General features: G+C 43.5%; 1 protein-coding gene across 1 annotated transcript in view; it reads left to right on the top strand.

The window, feature by feature from the left end:
• The window catches only part of PHLPP1 (PH domain and leucine rich repeat protein phosphatase 1), a 216,293-nt gene extending 191,770 nt beyond the window's left edge, over window positions 1-24,523 (top strand). Inside the window, exons 13-17 of the mRNA XM_025886739.2 lie at window positions 8,396-8,526; window positions 12,738-12,842; window positions 18,888-19,082; window positions 21,251-21,479; window positions 22,408-24,523. Coding sequence (XP_025742524.1) covers window positions 8,396-8,526; window positions 12,738-12,842; window positions 18,888-19,082; window positions 21,251-21,479; window positions 22,408-23,538 — 1,791 coding nt within the window. The 3' untranslated portion in view covers window positions 23,539-24,523. The remainder of the gene's footprint in view (window positions 1-8,395; window positions 8,527-12,737; window positions 12,843-18,887; window positions 19,083-21,250; window positions 21,480-22,407) is intronic.
• Window positions 24,524-25,344: the final 821 nt, after the last annotated feature.

Raw genomic sequence — 25,344 nt, 5'->3', positions numbered from 1 at the left:
ACTCAAATGTCTGACAGCAGTTTGAAAAAGTTAACAGTACCACCGCACACTCGCCCCCGGACTTCCCCAATTATGTAGCATCCACCATACAGCACCCACTTAGTAATAATTCCCTAGATAAATACAGCATCAGTACTGTCACCAAATAGTCATTTCAACTTAATGAAATTAGCAGAACTGGTATTATTCCCATTTGATGTTGGTGTGCTGAATAATGAAGGGATTTGTGTACATGAAGACAGCAAATTGGTGGCAGAGATAGTCTGCAGTTCCTGGCTTCTGACTCAGGGTAGATCATAGGCTGAAACCAGTTCACCAGAATGAAAGCCATCTAACAACTTTTTATTCATGTTTTTTTGGTGCCAAAGTAAGAAGTTCTTTACATAGCATGTATTTTTTCATTTGCATCTTAACATTTCTGATCATCGGTTTTGTGCTTAATAAAAAATAACTCAGTGGTTATAGACTTGGAGCACATTCTAACCTCCTAAAGGGAACAGAAGTCATCCTACTTGGCCACTCTTCATTTTTCAGGCACTTTCTGATATGACCTTTATGTATCAGATTTAAGAAAGTGTGTAGACATTTGAAGGCACTTTAAGTAGCACTCATAATCTTTCACCACAGCTGTTTTTGTACATTTGCATGGTTGAGGTGTACACAAGCCATTTCCTAAGTGTGTGCACGCTTTAGGCCACGATGTGTTTCACTGGGAGCACACTATCATTTCATACATCGCGGGCATTTTAGAACATTGGTTATAAGCTAGCAGCCATAGTTTACTCTTACTTTCTACATAGTACCTTACACACTGGTGAAGAGGGGGGGCTCTGAAGGGAGACAGACCTGGAGCTGAATCTAGCTATAAGTTCCTTAACTGCTCCATCTCTTCAGCTGGACAATGAGGGGAAGAATAGTCCTTCCTTTACAGCATTGCTGTGAGGATGAAAGGAAATAGTACGTGTGAACGTTTGCAATAGGAGTGGCACGTAGCAGGAACTCTGTAAAGGTTAGCTCTAATTAATACAGTCCTTGATGGGGTTCAACTGTGATGTTGATTATATGGAGCAACTGTTCTGGTTGATGATCAGTAAAATACGGAAATATGTTACTTAAACAAATACGTCTTTGCCTTCAGTACTAGGTTAGCTGCTGAGCTTCCCGGGGCCCCTGTGTTGCCCATTGCTGGACATGGTATCTTCTGCAGGGGCCTATAAACTGGTCTCTGTGCACTGTGCCCGGTGGGACCCCAGGACAAGAAGGGAAGAGTCTCCAAACCAACCTCCCATTTGCTGGTCTTGCTTTCTGCACCTGGTTTTTAATGTTCTGTAACTCTAAATTGTGGATTAGGCTTTTTTTTTTTAAGTGTCTGGTTTAAAGTACAGATACAGGTGGACATTTGAACTTTCCAGGTTTTGACTAGATTTTGCAAAATCTGACTCTTGTTCGGTGAAAATGAATTCTCTCCTCGACCCTAGCTTGGCTTCCTGGATCTGAAGTCGGGGCCTTCTGTTTCTGTTGAACGTCTTCTGTTGACCTCTGTCTGTGCCTGACTGTACAGCTCCTTTAAAAGTTTTACTTCTCGTATTGGTTTTTTAATGCTTTTGTTTCTTTTGGTCTTAGATTTTTCTTGTTATCCCAGCTATTTTATCTTAGCAGTTTCTGTATGTTAATAATGTCCTTTTTTTTTTTTTTTAATTTTATTCATTTGTCAGAGAGCGCAAGCAGGGGGAGTGGGGGAGGGAGAAGCAGGCTCCCCGCGGAGCAGGGAACCCGATGCGGGGCTCGGTGCCAGGACCCTGGGATCGTGACCTGAGCTGAAGGCAGACACTTAATGACTGAACCACCCAGGCGCCCCATGTCCTGTCTTTCTGATCCAGCTCTTCCGTTACCAATAGATAGAGATTTTGTTGGTTGGGGGTTTTCTTTGGGGTGGGAGTGGTGATGAGCAATATCAAGTATCCTTTATATACAGAAGTGTGCATTTTGCAGCCCTGGGCAGATAGCATTGATAAAGTAGTAGTTACATTGTTTTAGAACTCTGAGTTGGTATGTCAGTGTTCTTTCATATGAGAATATCTTAAATTGCAGTGTATTTACACACATTTAAACCATCCAAAAGAAAATTCTTGGTAAAAAGGCTTGCTGTATCTCAAGTGGTAAAATACCTATGAGCATCTGCAAACTGAGCTCTAAATTAGCATGTTTTTAATGTCCTAAGTTGAAATACTCAGCCTATACTAAAATTTTATTACTGAGTTAATAACCCTAGATTATATTCCTATTGCTTGTTGAAAATGAAGTAATTGTAAAGTAGTTCCTAAAAGGTATTATGATCATTGCAATTATAAAAACTGAGCACGGAACATGATTTAAAGAGGGAGAGGCCCTACTATATTTAACTAGCTTGTTCTCTCCAAGCAGTCTCTTTTAAGACTTTAAAGGAAAGCGCTTATTCATAGCTTTGTTACCAAAATTTCAAAGCCAGTTATTACTTAAAAGGGTAAACAAGTTCCCCTACTAAAATACATGTGCTAAAATACATTTTTTAACTTGAAAAATTAAGCCATTATTCATGTACCCCTAAAACAGAAACTGTATGTACCTTCTAGTCTTGGATAAAATTTAGGTCTGGTCTTTTCTCATTTTGGTACATTCAGTGAGATCTGCTCATCCTCAGGCATCGATTTCTATACTTGGGCAAGAAGGTCATATAAGTTATTAGTAGGAAAACATTTTCTATTTTCAGAATTTTCCAGTGAGCCCAAGTGGACCCAGAGTCAGAGTACTCTTGTTCCTTAGTTTTATTGTCTTCACTTTTGTTCAGCACTTTCAAATAAATCTTCCCTACCTCCAGTCCTGTATTCCCAGAGCAGGTTATTTTTCTATCCTGGTTCTAAAATAGAAGGGCTTCCCTCTGGATATAGATCAGCTCTCAATGAGGTAGAGAAGAAGACATGATTTCAGAGTCACCATATAAACCAGACTTGGCTTGGCTGGTCCTGAGCTGAAGTCCACATTTCGGCCGCTCGTGGTAATGAATCCAAATAGCAAAAGTGACCATGAATATGGCGCTCGGTTCCCCAAGATCTTAGTTGAGTAACTTCCAGTTAGTGACTAACCTTTTTTGAAGTCTGGTTTAAGTAGACAAACGTGTGACACATGTGCATGAAATTTGTAGTTTAAACACCATATCAGCAACTTCTTTTTTAAATTTAGCATGTTCCTGTGGCATCTTGATTTTAATTACTGGATGAACAGTATCTTTTAAAATGTTTTAAATCTGGGATGCCTGGGTGGCTCAGTCGGTTAACCGTCTGCCTTTGCCTCAGGTCATGATCCCAGGGTCCTGCGATCCAGGCCCACATTGGGTTCCTTGCTCAGCGGGGAGCCTGCTTCTCCCTCTGCCTGCCACACCCCCCTGCTTGTGCTCTCTCTGACAAATTTTTAAAAAAACTTAAAAAAAAAGATTAAAAAGAATAATAAAATAAAATGATTTAAATCTTCTTCAGAAGATTGTTTTCATGTTGTACTATGCAGTGATGACCTACTTGGATAAGGTGAGTGAACTCATCTCTAGGATCTGTGTTAGTTTCACTGGGAAGTGAAGTATGAAGTTGACTATCCCTTGGAATCAAACTCTGCTTGCTCTTGTTTCTAAGGAGAGAGAGAGAGAGAGAGAGAGAGAGAGAGAGAGAACCAGCTTGGTGATAAAGACACCAAGATCATGGGGAAATGGCTGGGTCAGAACGGATGAAAGAAAAGAGATTAATTCTTTGGAAAGTAGGATATGCAAATGAAGACAGATCAGGGACCAGTTAGGTGTTAGCAGGGTAGAATAGCTGACCTCCTAGACTTAAAAGGTCATCGAGGCATTTATACTGCATATCTGAAAGCCAGAAACCAGAAGCAGTCGTCGTCATGGTCCTAGAATCTGGGTCAGTATTAATTATTTAGGAGATTTCCTAACATTACCTTTAACTTTGATTCCTCACAAAAATCCTGTCCTGGAAAGTCTCAGTAGTGGCCCCTTTGCTGTCGTGACCACGCACACTTGACCCTGTTGTTGATTCACAGCTAGAGGTAGTAGTGTTTATTTCCCACTCCGGCCTGGGAATTCCCCAGGGTGGGGCCTGCGGTGCCATCTCTGTAGATCCCTGATGTCTGGCCTATTGTCTGCCGCTTTGTAGGTGCCAAATCAGTGTTCCTTTGGATGACTACTTGCATTTGTTTGCTTCTTAATGAATTCATAATGAAAATTAGTGAAGCTGTTCAGAGAAAAATCACAGTATTTGTAATAGAGAAGGAGGCTTTATACAAGATTAAAGGTCTTCTTTTGCAACTCCCTGATGAAAGGTGAGGCAGTTTAAACAATATACATATCTAAATAGTTACAGAAATAATTACATCAGCGGCTTTTGCTCCGTGAGGGCAAGGGAGTGCAGAGGTGACTGGGAGCCCCCCTTTTGCACCTGACAGAGCTGTCGGGCAGCATGGCTGCGGGGGCGGGCTCGCTGTCCTCTGAAGAATCACGCGAGCGGTTGCAGAGTCGCCCAGAGCCAGGAGGTAAAGTTGCCGTTTGAGGGCAACACTGGCAGTTATCCGGCAGGTAATAGAACACACGCTGCAATGAAAATGGATATGCCTGGGGTACCTGGGTGGCTCAGTCAGCTGAGTGTCCGACTCTTGGTTTCGGCTCAGGTCATGATCTCAGGGTCCTGGGATCAAGCCCCAGATCAGGCTCCATGCTCAGTGCGGAGTCTGCTTGAGATTCTCTCTCTCCCTCTGCCTCCCCGCTCATGTGCTCGCTCGCTCGCTCTCTAAAATACATAAATAAATCTTTTTTAAAAATGAATATGCCTATGTCTTTAGTAATGTTTTATGAGGAAAATATAATAAAGATATTGGAGCTTTGGTGATAACTATGCTTAAATGATAAATCAGATCAGTTCTCTTTAAGATGCACTGATTATTTTCCTGTGCTCTTAGCTAAACGTATTAGCAGTAATTTTCCTCTAAGTCATGAGTTCCTCCAAGTATGAGTTATCTCACTTTTTCCGAGGATTGGATAATTCTGTTTTCAGTATTCTTACCAGAATTTTGTATGAAAGCCAAGTAACTTTTGCAAGCTGTGTCTTAGAAGAGGCCTGAGAGGGAAAGGTAACTTTGTTAGTCATGTGGCAGGCAGATTTAACATTCTATTTAGCAATGTATTTTCAGGAAAGTTTTAGCGCATTAAACAATAGAGAAACATACATTAAATAACATAGGCTATGCAAGTACTGTGTTTTTCTCCAGTCTCACCCCCCAATTTTCTATTTTCCCAGTGGCAGCCATTACACTCACTCAGCCAACAAGTGTTTGTTGAGAACTGTTAAAAGAATAGGAAATAGTACTTGTAAATGGAGCATTCACTATTTATGTGCATGCCAGTAGGTAGCGCCAGGTGCCAGCATCCTACAATTTTTATGAACAAACCTCCTTCAATGTGCAGCACAATTTGCCACTAAAGAAAGTGTCGCATTGGGGTGTGACTTACTCCAGACCGAATTTAATCTAAGCACATGTGTCTCAGTTCCCATCCTAGTTGACTGAAGGAGGACCTTCTCAGAAGATCCGTTCATGTATTCGTTCAGCAAATAATTGTCTACCCGTTCCCAGGCAATTAGCTGTTCATTGGCTTCTCATTTGAAGGAAAGCATTCATTGGGCAGTGCTCTTTGTGCCGCACAGAACTCAGGACATGGGAGGAGAAGCCGCAGTGCCTGTTCCCAGGATCATAGGCTAATGGAAGGAATAAATAAGCAAGGGGCATCAGTTGAAACAGGGGTCCTAGTGGAATTGGCACTGAGTTGAGACTAGAAGCATAAGGCAGATTTTACCAGGTGAGAGGCAAGGAAAGCTCGAAGAGGCCCAGTCACAGTAGTGTGTGCAGAGGCACAAGTGAGAACATGACACATGCAGGGACTGGAATTAAGTTTGACACAGCTGAATATAGAGTGTGAGGAAGCAGGTGGCGAAAGGTGCAGATGAAGGGCCTTGTTGGGCATGCTGAGGAGGCAGATTGGAAGGCGGAGTGTGGTCAGATGGGATAAAGCACGTCTGAGTCACCCTGACAGCCTGGTGGGGAGTGGGTCAGAGGGAAGCGAGACTAGAGCAAAGTCCGGGTGCGGCCCCAGGCCTCCCCGGGGAGCTGATGTGGTCGGCCGGAGTACAGGAGCTGGCTGCAGTAAATTAAGGATGGGGGGGGTCGTGATGTTGATAAGCACCACCTAAGAGGATTATTTATAAAGATATTGCCAGCATTGTCTTTATAAATACCCTACTGAACTCATTTTATAATTTCGTAATTTAAACAATAAGCAGTTACAACTGCAGAACTGTGAAAATTTAAATCATTAGTAACATTAGAAAAATGTTGCTTATCAATTTCATAAAATTCAGTAATGTTCTGAAAGGTCTGTAGTCTTTCCCTGTAGGGCATGCTCTGACCTGAATTTGTTTCTTTCAATCACTTGTTCTAAGTTATGCATCAGCCAGCCCTTGGGTTTCATCACTACTCAGCACATTGTGCTGATACCATTTGTCTTCCCTGTGCTCATGTATATCCTGATGGAATAGCCCGTCATTAATAAGTATTATCAGTTTTTCATTGAAGTCCAGTTGACTGTTGATGGAACCATTATAAGTGGAAAAACAGAAGAAAAAAGAGAGGACAGTTTCCCTATTAATGTTTAGGTTAAGTGAATTTCTGTACTTAGAGTATTAAGGCTATCAAAGGTGATGGGAGTGCAGATAGGGAATAAGTGAAATGTGATGACATTGTGCCACATTTATGTTTTTTAAAAGTTTGGGTTTGTATTAATGAGGCTGCAAGAATATAGAATAGTAACTCTGGTTGTGTTAGGGTACTACATTTAAGGCAAGTTTTCTAAGCTTTTCTGCTGGTCGAACTTTTTGTAATGTGGTTATAATCCTCTCATAATAAAAAGTAATCATTTTTATTTTGTTTAAAGATTTTATTTATTTTTTGACAGACAACGAGAGAGGGAACACAAGCAGGGGGAGTGGGAGAGGGAGAAGCAGGCTTCCTGCCGAGCAGGGAGCCTGATGCAGGCCTGGATCCCAGGACCCCGGGATCATGACCTGAGCCGAAGGCAGACGCTTAACGACTGAGCCACCCAGGTGCCCCCCAAAATAATTATTTTAAATTGCGTATAATTTTATATCATTGCTTCTGTTTGGGAGCAAGGGTATAAAATAATTTGTGTGGAAACTGCATTCTTTGAAGTCAGTTGAGAATATATTTCTCCAAAAATGCATGTTTTCATTTTATTCAGTCTCTGTCCCTCCCCAATCCATAATAGGCTTAAGAATTTTTCCAAATAAAAATGATTGTCTACTTTTAATATTCTGAAATTCTCAGATGCAATTTGCCTTTCAAACCATCTTAAGATCTTTAATAGGCTCTTGAGGCATTATCTTAAATTATAATAAGCTGCCACCCCAAGCCAGATAATTGAATGCTTCCTACCCATTCTGCCGAATTGTGGGTTACATATTCTGTTATCCAGAAAAATTGCCAATTACTCTTATTCTCTCTTGTACATGGCGAGCTGCCTTCTACTCTGGTTCCCTGCTCCATCATGCAAATGCAGCACCTCATTTTAGGGCTTTTCTCATTTAAGCCTTATACAGGTTTTGTGAGAAAGAAGGTATTATTCCCATTCACAGATAGCACATAATTTTTGTTCTAATCAATATGCTGACCCTTTTTGTGGTTGTTTCCCAAATGAGATTAGACAGGAGCTGTTGGAGAGTCCAGGTAGTGGATGCCTGGAGGGCAGGATCCATACGTGACTTGTGCCTTTTTCCCTTGCATATAGTAGGCATGTGCACCAGCTCGTCTTTTACCCATTTCTTATTTAGCTTCTTTTGAATTATCTTCTCATTTTGTATGTTTTCCTGCCTTTCCTCATGTTGCAAGTTTTTTGGTTTAAGAAAGCCCTTCACTGTTGGATTTTGATGTTAGAACTGTAATCCTTATGGTCATAACAGGTGCAGAGATTTTTGTGAGCAGTAAGAAAAACTATGCTTAGAGTCTTCAGTTAATGCTTATTTTTTTAATGTAGAGATAAGCTTAAAAGGATAAAGATGGGGAGAGTAAAGAACACAAATTTTCTGCATTAGTCAAAGGCAGTAAACATTTTAGCTGCATTTAGCAAAATCTGTTTTAAAGTGTTTATGGGAGGGTAACAGACAACCTCATTTTTCTGCGTTTGGCCAGCATCATGTAGTGAATGGTCTGACGGATTCTCAGGGTAAAGGGTAGGAGCATAGAACCACCTGAACCACCTGTCCAGGCCCTCACTTCCTGTTTCCCCTCATTCCTTCAGTGCGTGGACCTGAGCTGTAATGAGCTAAGCGAAGTCACTTTACCAGAAAACCTGCCTCCAAAACTACAAGAACTAGACCTGACCGGAAACCCCCGACTTGCCCTCGATCACAAAACCTTGGAACTTCTGAAGTAAGTATTTTGTGATGCTCGGCAGCCCCATCTGACAATGGGATTTATAACTTAGCGAAAACATTGAACAGAATATGAAGGACCCATTGATTTATTAGCTGTATCTACACACGTTTGAGGTGATTTGTGAGTCTATATAGTTCACCATCATGGAGGGCCAAAAACAATTTCAGATAGTTGGATACTCAGGTGTCCTGTCAGAAAGTTTCTGAGGAAGTATCCAGACAAAAAGAGAACAAGAATAATGAATACAAAGAGGGAAAGGGGACAGAAAGAAAGACGGGGGAGAGCAATGACTAGCCAAGATGTAAATTTACATCTCAGTTACTGATAACATGGTGTGATGCTTAATGCAAATGCTATGAAAGGATTTTGAAAGAGATGTGTAATGTGGGGAAAATGCACAATGCGGAACTAAAGTCCAGATTATTTAAGCAAAAGTGGGAGTGTGGGGTAGTTAGATCCTGCTAAGTTATCTTCTTGTTTGGGGAAAGATACGTTCTTTGATACGGTCTCATTCTTGATGTCGGTAGAGAATTACAGGTTCACTGTGTAAAACATTAAAGGAAACCTCATTAGAAAAGATGTCTTGAAAAAATTTTCATCACAGAACTCTAAATGTCAAAAGAATTGAATTATGCTTCCCAATTGAATATTATATAGCCATTAAAAACAACAATGTAGAGTTACATTACTAACTAAAGGTCTCTACATATGATGTTAAATGAGGAGAATGTTTACAAAGAAATTTGTATGGTATGTTCCCACTTTTTTGCAAAATAAATATGTGTGCATTGGGTGTGTGTGCTTGTGTACACCTGGAAAATGCCCGCAAGGATATAAAACAAAATGTTACAATAGTGTTATTCTTTGGATAGCAGGATTATGGATGGTCTTCATTACCTTCTTGAAACATTTCTGAATTCTCAGAATATTTTTGCAGCCGGTCTTAAGTAAGTCTTTGACATGGATACACACTAGTCATGTATTGCCATTTATGCTTAAACCCTGTTACCCTGTCTACTGCTGAAAGTCATATTCCATTAGCTTAGAAAAAACGGAAAAGGAGAATTTTTAGAAAAAGAGTAGCATTAGTAGTCTATTAATATTATCCTAGGCTTTTAGGGCAAGCCAGAATTTGAACATCATCAGGGTGATTCCTGGATAGAATTGGCCTAATTAGTGCCTGTTGGTTTTAGGTACTTAATTGATTTCAATATATAATTGAAGAATACTGCTTAAGTAGAGTGTTGTAGGAAAGCCACAGGGGACCTAGGCACTCTCCACCGTTTATCAGTATGTGAAGCCTTGGCCCAAATCCCTGAGTCTGTACAGACCTTAGTTTTCTCATCTACGTGGTGGGGAAGATGGCCTACAGACTTGCTAAGGGACTTCTCAGAACTAAGAGTGCATGGATCATCCCTATGTATTTCATCTTTATACAGGTAACTTTTGAGTATTCTTACAAATATATGAAATTTTCTGTTAAAAATATATCAAAATTAGTTAATAAATGGAAATAGCTGTTTGGAGAAAAAAGTTGAATTTGTACTACACACCAAAATACATTCCAGCTAAATTAAAGAGTTAACTCTATAAAACGAAATAATTTCTAAAAGTAAGAAAAAATCATATATGACTTTTTAGGCCAAAAAAGGTGGTGGTGGGGGGGAGGTGGGAGGCAGGGATCACAAGAGGAGAAATCAATATATATAGATTGATTTTAATATTTATGTTATAAATATTTAAAAGTATGTTATACAGAATAATTTGAAATATCTTTCCAGAAGCAATCAAGAGTAAATCTAAAAGGCAAGTGACAAACTTCTTAAGAAGAAACACTGGCAAACAAAAAAAAAAAAGCAAAAATAAAAGCATTAGTATTCTCGATAGAAAATGCTCTTATAAGAAAAGTACTCAAACAGTAAACAAGCAAAGAACATTAACGTTTCACAAAAGAAGTACAGATAGGCACATGAAAACATGATGTTCAGTCTCAGTATATCAAGGAAATAGTAAATATTTAAATAACATTTTCCTCCCTCAAATTGGTGCTGCTGGAGTACTGTAAATTGACATAACTTTTCTTAAATGCTATTGACTCTGTGTATCAAGCTTTTAAAAATATTCACATACTTAGACCAAGGTTTTCTATTTCTGTTTCTATTTTTAAAAATAATCAGAAATGTGCTCATTTTAGGCACAGAGGTAGTCATCAAGATATATCTAATTATCTTTAGGATGAACATAAAATGTCATGGGAAAATGTTCATGATGTAATTAGAAAAAAGATGCAAAACCACATATATAGAATGACCCCACTATTATACATGTGTAAGAAAAATCTATTTGTTCAAGACTCTGCAGTGAACGTGTTACTGAACTGGCCTGAGCAACTACAAAGACACATGTGTTCTCAGATTTTAAAAAGGTAACAATGAAATCATAACACTTTTATGTAAAGATGTTGTCTTCTGTTTAACAACGTTAGGAAGGCTATCTGTGGCTTCTTCCTAACTTGCGAGAGCTTCCATATCTAATGTATTTCTTGTGCTTCTAGAGGCTTGGCCTGTTTATTGGGCATGAGCCACGGTGAGTGCGTATGGTGGCTCTTCTGTGTGACTGAGCTCCAGCTCCCATGTTCTCCCAGACTGGTTTAAAGAGGTACAAGAGTCGACATTCAGGTCATTTCGGACAGCTTCTCAGCCACACTGTTCAGCTAGGCAGAGAGGGCGAAAGCCCCGCTTAACCAGAAGGGATTGGAGGGGAGTTTAAGGATTACTTTTTCTTTAATTTCAGGCTAGGAAATGGAATCATTTCTTTGAAGGTTCTGTGTTCTATAAAAAGTATAAGTGTCTTTAGAAATGAGCCCTCCGTTTTTCTCTGGAATTCAGAAAGGTAGCGAAGATGTCGTGAGAACCTTAGGTAGGCCTTAAGAAATGCTTCTCATTTGCTTACCATTGTGCAGGGATGAAATCTGGTGCCAGGTCATATGAATAGCAGATAATGGCAGACTGTCTTTTTAAATGCCCCTCTTTTATTGTTAGGATTGAAAACTTTGAAAAGAGGATATATAGCTCTGCTATGAAATAAGGTATTAGTTTTATTTCAGGATTTTCTGTTGGCACTTTTCCAGTTTAGGATAAAGGGAAGACTGAATGTTTGCTGGTAATTGAGAGTAGAAACTTTTCTTTCACAAAATACTTTTAAATTTCACAGAAATTGTAATCATCTATTTCTAGAATCAAAGTGAATACAGTTAGGTATAGATTTACTTCTTAGAGTTGAAGGGTATTCAGTGTTTGTTGTATTTTGGAGTTAAATTCTTGGGGTCATGACGGAAGTGTCTGTGTTAAGAGATTATATGTAAGCTTTTTCTCTTGTATAAGTAATAGAGGGGGAAAAACTAGTGGCAATTTATAAGTAAGTAGGATTTATTTCACCGTGTGGTAGCCAGCCTTTTTAAAAAACTGTTTCACATCTGTAGGACTTCCTGTTGGGGGCGCTGAATACTTTCTAGTAGGGTGGTTTTTAATAAACCCCATTCGAGAGTTTACACTTTCAGTATTTGTCTTGGGTCCTGTTGGACCAGTTATGGCATGTGACAGCGAGGTGAGATGACTTGTCTCCCATTTAATTTACAGTGTTAATGTGTAATTTATTGAAATACCCCTCCTTTCATAATTTCATGGTATTAGTCTTAGCATGAATGGCTTCAAATGAGCAAAGAATTGGAAGCTTAAGGGATGGCAAGTCCTCAATATTTGTGAAATATTGGAAGGGGTGATACGAGCAGAAATTGGATTTGAGGATGAATGTTGCAGAATTCTCTCATTCAAATACAATATGATTGTGGCTTAGGTTTTGTACTTTTCAAATCTGGGTGTTCAGACTGTAAGAATACACCCAACGTAATGTTTTCTCAAACTAAGGTTGACAGCAGTCTTTTTCATGCCCAGGAGACAGCAGCCATCGAAGTGTGATGTGTAAAGGTCTCGAATCACCACCCTAGGATGCTGATAAAAACTTATTTTCATGCCCCTTTGTTTTCACTTTGTTGAGTAGCTAGTTCTTGCTGATAAATATTTTAGACATGTTAAACACAAATGGTAAGTACAGAGTGCTTAGCGGGTGTTTTTCATCTCTCAAATAAAGGTAGCATTTCACCCATCTTTGACTTTGATTCCCGTCCCTTTCTTTTCTCTTGTTAGTAATATCCGCTGTTTCAAGATTGATCAGCCTTCCGCAGGAGATGCATCTGGAGCCCCAGCTGTCTGGAGCCATGGATATACTGAAGCCTCAGGGGTGAAAAACAAGTGGGTGAAACTTTGGAGTGAGAAGCGCCTCCAGCCCGCCTCCCTTCTTTAGTGGGGAAGATACTCAGTGCTAACACACACTTTCCTCGTGTCACATTGATCTGAGCAGGATTCCCTAAAGTGAGGCCACCTCAAGTCTTACGTTTGAACAGTAAGCTAAGCCCTGCTTGGCATCACATACTCTTCTCTTTGTGAGAGATGTTGCTAGGGTACAGTGTAACTGACACATTCAGTCTGTGTGAGACTCCAGTGTTTGGAGAAGACCTAAGTATTGAAATGCATCCCTGCCCTTTGGAAAAGTCGATCTTTGTCTGAAGCCTGTTTACCGAGCAAAACAGGGGATAGTGTTGAAGGAGAAGTAGCCTTGATTGCCCATATTCAATCACTTCCGTTATTGATTAGTGGTTCTTGGAGCTGTTTCTTACAATCTTAAATTAGCTTGGCAGGGGGTGCCTGGGTGGCTTAGTCGGTTAAGCGGCCAGCTCTTGATTTCATCTCAGGTCATGATCTCCCAGTCCTGGGATTGAGCCCCACGTGGGGCTCTGCGCTCAGCGGGGAGTCTGCTTAAGGATTTCTCTCCCTCTGCACCCGCCGCCCCCCCCCACAAGTCACACACTCGCTTTCATGCACACGCTCTAAAATAAATGAATAAATCTTTAAAAAACAATAAATTAGGTTGGCAGGAGTTTCACGTTCATTCCCTGTGAGGTCAGCTGCTTGTCTTGCCGCCAGGACTTGTCCATCTCAACTTCAATTTCTTTTTCTTCCTTGTCTCAGGTGCAAATATTGATTTTCCTGAGAATTGTAATCAAGCTCTTCGGGCTTGCTTCTTATGAAGAGGTGCTAATGATTAGTACCAGAAAATACCAGAAAAGGAAAGCCTCCTATAAATTAGAATAGTCATAATTAGCTAAGGTATCACAACATGAAATATCGAGAATAGGGAAAGGAAAAGTGGAAGACAGTTCCGTAATACCTAACATTCTACCCTGGGTGCACTTCAGAATCAGTCAGGGGAGGAACTTCAGCCTACGCCTAGCATTTCAGAATGTTTTAAAATCTCCCCAGGTGACATTGATGTGCATCCAGGAATGGGAACCACTGACTAGCTGAATACCTTTCACGGAAAATAAAAAGTGGAATTGTGGTCACCATGCTGCCCCCTCCCCCCCCCCCCCTTTGAGCAGAAAACAGAATCAAGTTCTGGATCTGACGCATTGGTCCTTCTTTCCCTAAGGGTGGGACTTGGTGTTGTGCAGTCTAGGGAAGAGGCAGCCCCCATTTCAGCACCTCCGCTCCATTTGCCCAATAAAGGCAGAATGACCAGCTGTGCCAGGCTCTGGTTGTTGCCTTAGTTCTGTGTATTTTGCCTTGTGTTAGCACTGTCTTTTGGGGAGAAATTAGTACATTCTTTGGAGCACTCAGAGTTCCTTTCTGGAGATCTTTTTTTAAAAGACCTAGGTCTTGCTTATAACCACCAGTATGTGAAACTGCTTTCTAATTCCAGAACACTGATGTGAAACCCTAGATTGGCTTTTAAACATCTCTGGATATTAAAATGTATTATCTACTCCTATATATTAATGAAGCAAGGGACCAATTAGACCTGTTTTTTCCTACATAATTCCCCCTTCCCCCATTACTTTTTTTGAGTGAAAGTATGTGCAAGAGCAGGGTGGGTGGAGGGGCAGAAGGAGAGAGAATCTAAAGCAGGTGCCACACCCAACCTCAACTCAGAGCCTGACAGGGGGCTTGACCTAGTGACCCTGAGATCATGACCTGAGCTGAAATCAAGAGTCAAATGCTTAACCGACTGAGTCACCCAGATGTCCCTACTTTTTTTTTTTAAAGAAACGTTATATTGAAGTATAACATAGGTAACAACGAAGTACATAAGTATACAACTAAAGGGAACACATCTGCAAGCCACCATCTAGATTAAAAAATAGAATGTTACAGTAAATGCTATGTAAGTGTGAGCTATTGTTAAGAATAATGGTTCTTACTATTATTTATCCCCTAACTCCTCAAGTTATTTTTTCAGGTTCATATCTCAGTCTAGCCATGATGTAGATCTGGTCTTCATTGTTTTTATTAATATACAGAATAAGAAGTTATTTATATTCAACAAAATTCACCCTTTTAGGAGTACAGCCCTGCAGTTTTGATGAAAGAATGTGATTGTGTAACCACCACCGCAGTCAGGTTCCAGAGCAGCCCCATCACTCCCCAGAATTCTCCCGTGCCCCCGTGTTGTCAGTTCTCCTGACCCCAGCCCTTGGCAGCTCTTGACCTGTTCTTGTTGCCTTGGTTTTGCCGTTTCTAGAATGTCATATAGATGGAATTATATAGAAGACAACCACCTCAGTCTACCGTGTGTCACTTAGCATAAGGCATTTTATATTCATCTGTGATGTCACATGTTAGTTCCTTTATATTGCTGAGTATTACTCCATTGCATGCATGTATTATCATGTATCCATTCACCATTTGAAATCTATTGAGAGTGTCTCAACTTTTCAGCAAATATAAACAATGAGTGCTATAAAGAGTCGTGTACAGGTTTTTGTGTGAACTTGTGTTTTCTCCTGGGTAAATACTTAGGAGCAGGATTAGATATTTAGCTCCAAAAGACTCCCAGATTCCTTTCCAGTTTTGCATTCCCAGCCACAATGTGTGAGACTTCTAGTTGCACATCCTTACCAGTGCTTCCTGTTACAAGGTGGTGGTGGCAGTTTTGGTCATTCTAATAGCGATAGCTCATTGTGGGTTAATTTTGCTTTTCATGATGACTAATGATGCTGATCACCTTTCCATGCATTTATCATCCATCCATATATCTTTGGTGAGAATATATTCTTTCACATCAAATATGATTATGAAGGTATTTTTGTAGACACCCTTTATCAAGTTGAGAAAATTCCCTTCTAATCATACTTTGCTAAAAGTTTTTGTCATAGGCTCTTTCTGCATTCAGTTGAGATGACCATATGTTTTCTTCCTTAGTCTGTCGGTGTGGTAAATTACTTTGATTTTTGAATGCTGAATCAGCTTTGCATGCCCAAGATAAATTCTACTTGGTCATGATGTATTGTCCTGTTCGTAGGCTGCTGGATTCAATTTGCTGGTAATTTGTTGCTCATGCCCCTGTAGTTTTCTTGTGATGTCTTTGGCTTTGGTATCAGGGTAATGCTGGCCTCATTGTTGAGTACTGTTTCCTCTTCTTTAGTTTTCTTGAAAAGTTGGTACGGAATTGATATTTCTTCCTTGAAGGTTTGGTAGAATTTACCAATAAAAGCCATCTGGACCTGGAATTTTCTTTGGCTTCTAACTACACATTCTGTTTCTTTGCTATGGGATTATCTATCTCTTCTAGAATGAACTTTGGTAATTTAGGTCTTTTAAGGAATTTATCCCTTTCATCTAGTTTTCACGTTTGACAAACTTACTCATATTATTATGCTTTAAAATCTGTAGGATCTGTAGTAATGGCTCTCCTTCCTGATATTGGTAATTTGTCTTTTTATACTGATCAGTTTGGTTTGAGGTTTATTAATTTTATTGATATTCTCAAAGAACCAGCTTTTGGTCTTGTTGATTTTTCCCTGTTGTATTTGTTTTCTAGTTCATTGACTTCTGCTTATTTTTATTATTTTCTTTCTGCTTGCTTTCAGTTTGTTTTGCTCTTTTTTAGTTTAAGTGGAAGTTTAGGTCATTGATTTGAGCTTAGAACATTAATATTGTAATATAAGCATTTAGATCTATACATTTCCTTCTAAGCAATTTCTCCAGTATGACTGGAGAATGTATTTTGAATGACTTGGATCCTTTAAATTTATTGAGGCTTTTTGTGGCCTAGAATATTCTGGGTAAATATTCTCTGCATTTGGAAAAAATGAGTATTCTGTTGCTGTTGGGGTAGGGTGTCAATTAGATCAAGTTGGTTGATGTTGTTGAAGTCTTGAATATCTTACTGATTATCTACTTGTTTGTCAGTGGCTGAGAGACTATAATAATCGGTTTGTTTCTCCTAGTTTTATCAGTTTTGCTTCATGTGTTTCAAAGTTGTCTTAAGTGCATAAACATTTAAAATGTAGCTTTGTGATGAATGAACTGAATACTCTTTGTTCTGTAATATACTTTGATCTTAATGTATCTTCTTTAGCATAGTATATCTTTTATCCTTTTACTTTTAACTTTTTTTTTTTTTTAATCCAGTCTGACTTTGTCTTCTGGGGCCGTATTTAGACCACTTGTATATTTAATGGAATTGATATGGTTAGGTTTAAATCTGCCAGCTGTTTTCTATTTGTCTCATCTGTTGTCTTTTTCTTCATTCTTTTGGATTTATGATTCCATTTTATCTCCTTTATTCATTATTATGCCTTTAGTGTTTGTAGTACAACCTTCAATTACGGTTTACCTTCAAATAATAAGGTAATCTGTCACCTCACGTGTAAGAACCTTATAGTGTGTATTTCCATTTCCCCTCTCCTGCTCTTTGCTGTATTCTCATGCTTTACTTATGTTATAAACCCCAAAATACATGTTTATAATTTTTACTTTAGTCATTTTCTAAAGCAGTGTTTCTCAACTTCAGCGCTATTGACATTTTGAGCCAGATAATATCGTTGGGCAGGGAGGGAGGGATTGTCTGTGCACTGTAGGGTGTTTGGCAGCACCCCTGGCCTCTACCTCCTACATGTCAATAGCACCGTCTCTCCCAACTGTGACAGTCAGAAATGGGTCCCGCGGGTAAAATTGCCCCCATTGAGAACCACTGTTCGAAAATGATTTCTCAGATGAGCTTTATATTTACTCATCTCTTTGTCATTTCTTGTACACCTCATTCTTTTATGTAGATCCAGATTTCCATCTGGTATTTTCTTCTGCTTCATGTATTCCTTTTATGTTTCTTATTCTGCCAGTCTTTTGGTAGTAGTAAGTTATTTGTGCATCTGAAAACATCTTTATTGCACCTTACCTTTTTGAAAGCAATTTTCACTGATTTGGAAATCCAGGTTGACAGTTTTTTACTGTCAGTACCTTAAAGATGTTGCTCCACTGTCTTCTGCATTGTTTGCTGTCCTTCGTGTCTTTGTTCCTCTACCTACTCCCCCACCTTTATTCCTGATTTTCAGCAGTTTTTTTTTTCATTTTCTTTTGCTTACTATTTGTTGAGCTTCTTGTATCTATAGGTTTATAGTTTTCATCAGATTTGAAATCTTTTCAGCCATTAAATTCTTCAAAGGTTTTTCCTGTCTCTCTCCTCTTTTGAAGACTCCAGTCCCCTGTGTATTTGGCTGCTTGAGGTTGCCCTGGCAGTCACTGATGCCCTGGCCTCTTATTTGTCTGCCTGCCTTTTTTTTTTCCCTCTGTGTTTCATTTTGGAGAGTGCATGGGGCACAGTTACTTGGAAACAACGTGGTTCTGCAAAGGCCTGGAGTGCAGCGACTCTGCAGGCCTCCAGAGCACACTCCCACCTCCACTGCTCTGCTGCAGCCCTAACTGCCGCCTCCTCCCTCAGCTCCTTCCCCAGCTGCAGCCCAGAAACTTCCTCCAGGCAATAAGCTGGGCAAGCTTCATGCTTGCTCTCTGACCTGCACTTCTTATCAGCCAGTGTCTGAATACTATTGTTCCATAGGTGGTTTTTTTTCCCCTGCCTTCTTTAAGTTGTTTTGGGGAGGCGGGGGGATAACATACAAAAGGTCCCAGTGTTTTAGTTGTTACTCCATTTTGCCCAACGTGGAAGTTTTCCTTAATGTTTATGAATGAATATGGACATATGGATTCAGAATCTTTTATTATTTCCCATACCTCCTATTCTCTTTCTCTGCCATTGAAAAATAAAATCAGAAGATGGGCATATGTGAAGTATCAGTGTTAATCATTCTAATTTGCTTTACAGAATTTAGTCGGGGTTAGTTTACCTTAGTTTATTCTTCCCCCGTCTGAGGTCATGAAGGAAGAGACAAGACTGTTAATAGTGTTGGGTTGGACAAGGAAAGATGAGCAGACTCAGCACATTTCACTCTTGCTTCACAGGTTGTGTGTTGCGGCCCTGTCTGTGAACAACTTCTGTGACAACCGGGAGGCCCTGTACGGGGTATTTGACGGAGACCGTAACGTGGAGGTGCCCTACCTCCTCCAGTGCACTATGAGTGACATTTTGGCCGAAGAGCTGCAGAAAACAAAAAACGAAGAAGAATACATGGTTAATACGTTCATTGTTATGCAAAGGTAAAACTTCCAGTCCCTGCTATGTGTTTTCTTGCTCTTCTTTGAGTGTTTGCCCAATAGTCTCAAAGCACTGCTGTGGCATGTGGGTATGCAAGAGGCATTCAGGTGATCTGGTTTTGCGTAAGTATCAGGGATGGACCACGTCCCCTTGAGACATACTGGTGTTCAGACAACTTTGTAGGAGGCTGAGTCAATGACAGAAATTTAGTGTAGAGCTTTTGGTCACTGTAGAAACCGTGGAATTGTGTTTGTAACTCTTAGGGATGAATGTTAGGAGCATTCCCTCCTTCAAAGAATTACTCCTTCTTATGTCACTTTAATGGCTTTGTAGGTTGTAAAGGAATTGTCTGTTCATACTGTACTGCAAACCCTCCCGTGGGCCCAGGAAACAGGGAGTGTCCTCAAGGTCATGAGAACAATGATGAGCTCTCCTTTTTCTCTGCCATGATAATCTGCCCAAGGACGAAGTAGCTTTGTAACAGGGGTAGAAAAAGTATCTGCTAAGGAGTGCTGGTTTGGAGCAGCCTTTAAAGTTACCCTCAGTCCTAAATAGCTCCTCTTGAAGAGCTTGGTAGAGACTGCTACAATGAGATTCTTTGCTTCTAGACTCACCTCTGTCTTTCAGATTCTACTGGGCACATATCATTAGAAATTAAATATTGATAATAGATAATATTTAGTGAGCCCTGTGTACCAGTCATTGTTCTAAATACCCCACATGCCATACAGTAACATTAACTATCAAACTGGGTAAAATGTACTTACTTTACCGATGAGAAACTGAGGTACAGAGAAGTAAAACAAATTTCTCTTAAGAGCTAGTAGATGGCGCAGCCAGAATTTGACCTGGGGCAGTAAGACTCCAGAGAATGTTCTAACAACCAGCCACATCTATCTCCTTTTCTGTTTTTATCACCATCGTATCCTAGGGAAAAAAGCAAACACATATCATCATATGCACAAACATGTGCACACACTCCCTTCACACCCTCACCCCAAAGAGGTCTACTTTTTATAGATACATGAGCCCTCAAACTCTGATTCCCAGCTGTTCCGGTCCCCAGGTACCATCCAGTTGCTGGCTTTGCTCAAAGGAATCATTGTGCCTGGAAAGAGAGCAAGCAGGGCTTCCCTGGTCGGGCCTCCAGCCCCGTCTGGTCAGGGATGGCTACAGGTCTGCACTTACAGACCCGAGTTGTTGACCCATCTCCAGGGCCATTTGCCCCTTATTTTCCCTGTTAAGAGGACATGGGATCTGGAGTGATCTTTTCAGCCTTTGGAGGAACTGTATGTCTTCTTGCGCCTGACATCCTAACTTACTCAAGTAGGCAGCCCTGCTTTCCATTGCTGGTCCTGCTGCTCGCCTAAACTAGAGCATTGATAGGAGCTGACAGGACCTGCAGGTCTGCCCTGGTAAACGGAGGAGTCTGCTCAGCCTTCTGGCTTCAGCACCACTCAGGATCAGCAGGGCCCTGGGAAGCTTGTGATAGGAGTTCTTGGCTCCTTTTGTCAGAACTTGTAGGTGCTTTGTGTACTCCATCTGTAGAGTAGGGGTCACGAATAAAAGGGGTATATCGCCAGCACTTTGGAGCTTGAGTACTAGAATGTCCTTCCTCTGAATATTCTAGAATAGGTAACACGGGTATAGAAAGTCTTCCCCACATAAGGCAAGAACATGAATGGTCCAGAAATTAAAGGCTCATTCATACCAGCAAACATCCTTACAAAGGAGAAGAGGGTAGGAGGGCCAGGTCATGTTGAAGTGCATATGTCTGTGTGTGGAGTACAGTTAAACCTGTTGAAGTGCTCCCTCGGTCCCCTCGCTGGGGGCAGGGGGCATTTGAAGAGGTGGACAGGGAGCAAAGTAGCCATTTCCCTTCTGTCCTTGGAGCACCATGATGAGGGAGCAGCAGGCTGGATGCCACAGGACAAGGGCTCCTTGGGTGGTAAAGGGGCATTCCCCCAGTTGTGCGCAGACATGGGGGGGGCGGGCAGACTCCACACACGGGCCCTCCTCCTTGGAGAAGTGGAGCAGCACTTGCTTTGATGAGAGAGACCGAGTGGAACCCCCGGGCTCTGTTTTTCCTCCTAGCCCTCCTGTTGAGTTAGCAAAGCTGACACGTGACTGGTCGCGTCTGGGTTTCACCCCCCCGCTCTTTGGGTTCTAGGAAACTCGGCACGGCCGGGCAGAAACTTGGGGGCGCTGCTGTGCTCTGTCATATCAAGCATGACCCCATGGACCCAGGAGGATCCTTTACCTTGACCTCTGCTAATGTGGGCAAGTGCCAAACGGTTCTCTGTCGGAACGGGAAGCCGTTGCCTCTGTCCAGATCGTACGTCATGAGCTGTGAAGAGGAGCGGAAGAGAATTAAACGGCACAAGGCCATTATCACCGAGGTGAGGGCACGGTTTTCCTTGGGGTGGCGGGGAGGATGGGGCCAGGGTCATGGCGGAAACCAGCAACATTCCAAGTCTGCAAGGTCACAAAGCAAATCGTCTGTACCAGCAGTCTGAAGACATCACATATAGGATAAAAAAATATTTCTCCATGGCCTCCCTGTGTCAGAGGCTCTGCCGGGTGTTTCATGCCCTTAGCTCAGCTGATGCTCACAAGCCCCTCGGGGAAGCAGGGGGTTCGGGGCCTGAGGGGGCCACCCCGGAGGTCACAGTGCTGGTACTGGTCCTGACTCTGTCCCTTGCAGGCTGGGCCTCAGAGGCCTGTGAGCCTCCGTTTCCCCTCGGGAACGTAGCCATCCTGTCTTCCGAGGTCTGTGGGTCAGTGTAAACGTAGCCAATTGTGATTTGGTACTTAGGTCCTGTTCCCGTTTGAGTCAGGGAGGGAGTGGTTTTTCACCCGGGGTTCTTTGCACCCCCAGCCCCAGCCGGCACACTTGGTTTTCACGGCTAGGTGGAGAGGGCTCTGGGCACGTAGCAGGTAGAGGTACGGGTGCTGCTCCCCACCCTCCAATGTACAGGACGGCGCCCACCACAAAGGATCATTTGGCACCAGTGGCACTGCTGAGAACCCCTGGAGTGAGGCTCCGTCCTAGGATGTTTACGGCGGTGCTCCTTGAGCCCGGGCCCTCGGGGTGCCGCTCCGGTCTCCGGCTCCCCACAAGACGCCGAGCCCGCCCTGAGTGCGTGGGGAAACGGTGCGGGGCTGCAGGGACGATCCCGGCGGACTGCGGCAGAAGCTCGCCGTCCGTGGAGGGAGAGAGCCGGAGTCCGGCCCGGCCGTCGGGGGACGGGGGGGGAGGGGCGCGGGGGGCGGCGCTCGGCTCCTCCCACGTGCCTTAATGTCCATCTGGGCCCCCTCCCCTTCCAGGACGGCAAGGTGAACGGAGTGACGGAGTCCACGCGCATCCTGGGCTACACCTTCCTCCACCCCAGCGTGGTGCCGCGGCCCCACGTGCAGTCCGTGCCCCTGACCCCCCAGGACGAGTTCTTCATCCTGGGCAGCAAGGGCCTGTGGGACAGCCTGTCGTCCGAGGAGGCGGTGGCCGCCGTGCGCCCCGTGCCCGACGCCCTGGCCGCCGCCAAGAAGCTGTGCACGCTGGCGCAGAGCTACGGCTGCCACGACAGCCTGAGCGCCGTGGTGGTGCAGCTCAGCGTCCCCGAGGACAGCTTCTGCTGCTGCGAGCTGGGCGCGGGGGGCGCGGGGGGCGCCGGCCCGCCGCCCAGCCCGGGCCTCTTCCCGCCGCCCGGCAGCGCGGTGCTCAGGGAGCGGCCGGCCGACGCGCCGGGCGTGCCGTCCTCCAGCAGCGGCCTGGCGTCCGAGATGAGCAGCGAGCTGTCCACGTCCGAGATGAGCAGCGAGGTGGGCTCCACGGCCTCGGACGAGCCACCGGCGGGCGCCCTGGCCGAGAGCAGCCCCGCGTACGCCAGCGAGCCGCGCTGCGCGCTGCACCCCGTGGGCGCGGCCCACCCCTTCCAGCGCCAGCTGTCCAGCGCCACCTTCTCCAGCGCCTTCTCCGACAACGGTCTGGACAGTGACGACGAGGCGCCCATCGCGGGCGTCTTCAGCAACGGCAGCCGCGTGGAGGTGGAAGTGGACATTCACTGCGGCCGCGCCAAGGACAAGGAGCCGCAGCGCCTGCCGCCCGCGCCGGCCGACGCCAGCGACGAGGGCATCGTCATCAGCGCCAACGAGGACGAGCCGGGGCCGCCCCGGAGGGCGGACGGGCCAGCCGCGGGGACCATCGGGCGGCGCCGGGCCAACGGCTCCGTGGCGCCGCAGGAAAGGAGCCACAACGTGATCGAGGTGGCGGCCGACGCGCCGCTCCGAAAGCCCGGGGGCTACTTCGCAGCGCCGGCCCAGCCGGACCCCGAGGATCAGTTCATCATCCCCCCGGAGCTGGAGGAGGAGGTCAAGGAGATGATGAAGCGGCAGCCGCCGCCGCCGCCGCGGCCCTGCCCCGGGGACCCGCTGCCCGACTGCTGCGACACGCCACTCTGACCCGCCTGAGCGCTAGTTCCCCAATAAACCAACCGAGAAAGACGGAGTCGCGAGAGTCTCCCGGGCTCACGTTAAACCAGGGGTTCACTCCACGCCCTCCCGCGTCCCCACCCTGTCCTTGCGCCTCGTCTGTAGGTTCTCCTTCTGTCGTTTGTTGTTGTTTTTAATTACCACTCTTCTAGTGATGCGCTACCAGTAGGATTTAAATTTGTTAACCTCTCCCCCTAACATATCAGATATGTAAAGACACAGAACAAAAGGTTTAATATATTACAGAGAAACGGTTAATGATAATGTGATATTTTTTAAAATGGCTTTTTGTTTTCGGAAGGCAGGGCGGGTTGCCAGTGCTAAATGATTTTAATAATATTGTAATTCTGTATTTCTTTGGAGGAAAAGGCTTTTTTTTTTTTTTTTTGTCTTGAAAATGATAGACATTTGTAGAATATGGAGACTAACTCCTAGGAGTTGCTTTACTCTGTCAGGTGACTTAAGTCACTGGGATTCACTAATTTTCTCTGAGAGAACAGTTGATTGAGAAATTTCTATTGTAAATAGCTCAGTGTTGTATAGTGACGCTTCAGATGTTTTGCAGTTTTGGCCTGAGGACACAGCCTAAACAACTGGCTTTTCTCCTCCTCCTCCCCCTCGGATGAGCCTTCCCCCCCCACCTCACACCCCACCTGCGCTCATCCAGTGTGGAGGCTGAGCAGCGAAAGGGCACTTCTGTTCAGATAAGGGGGAATCTTAGGCCGCTAGAAACGAACCTGCACCCAAGGGGCCTCGGACCCTTTTTTCTTCCTCTCCTGCCCCCACCCAGCCTCTTGACTTTTGCAGACACGTTTTGTGTTCCTTATTTGCTGCCACAATCAGCATGAGTGTATAGCGTCCAGTTAGATCATTTACATACCAAGAGTTATATTAAAGCAGAATGCACAAATGAACGTCATAATTTTTGTTATAATAAATATAAAATTTACAAGTATTGGACCCATCTGCTTTTGTCCCAGGAGCCAGGTGTGTCTACAAGATCACACCCAGCTTGGGTTTGGAATGAATGGATGTAACTTTGGGGCTACCAGATAGTTCTGCCTTTTTTTTTTTTTTTTGAAGGGAAAACTCCCAACAGGTTAACCGACCTTGAATGAGCCAATGAAATTGACCCTATGCAGAGCTGGTCTTAAAGCCTTTCTATTTCTTTTTAGAATCATGCAGGGATGGATAGACAGACGTTATATAGAGGAGATCCCTGGGAAACTCCTCCCACAAAGCCTAGTTCTTTCCAGTTCTCTCAGGGGCCCCTTGAGCCACATGAACAGGTTACTAGACCTTTATGTGAACAGTGAAAGTCAGGAGCTGGCTGCCCACCTCCCCACCTCTAGCAGACGTAACGTTAGCATAGTGGGGTCCACCAGGAAATCAATATTGCGAGCTGACTTACTAGCTTTTGCAGACTCTAGCACCCCCCCCCCTTCACCCCAACCCCGCATCTCGTGAACCACATGTTGAAGATGCTGTTAGTCATCTCTCTCTCACATGGACCAGCTTCCCAGGCAGACCTGTCTTCCTTTTCAGGCCTGCCCTCCAGTGGTCCCTGGCTAGCTCAGCGCCAGGACCGGCCAAATAGTATTTCTCCACGTGTAGACTCAGTGATGGACTGTCTGCCCTTTCGCTGGGGGGCCAGATCAGTGGACCAGCCTTGTCTTGGTAATGTCCGTGCTTCCTTCTGGGTCTGGCTACTTGTATACATGCTCTTTGGAAACCACGAAGACCACAGAAGGATGAACTCAGCCTGGTTAGAGACCC

Source organism: Callorhinus ursinus, unplaced genomic scaffold (assembly GCF_003265705.2).
Source record: "Callorhinus ursinus isolate GAN/ISIS: 27379988/994484 unplaced genomic scaffold, GSC_fseal_2.0 scaffold11, whole genome shotgun sequence".
Taxonomy (NCBI): Eukaryota; Metazoa; Chordata; class Mammalia; order Carnivora; family Otariidae; genus Callorhinus; species Callorhinus ursinus.
This window is presented reverse-complemented; position numbering and strand designations above follow the sequence as displayed.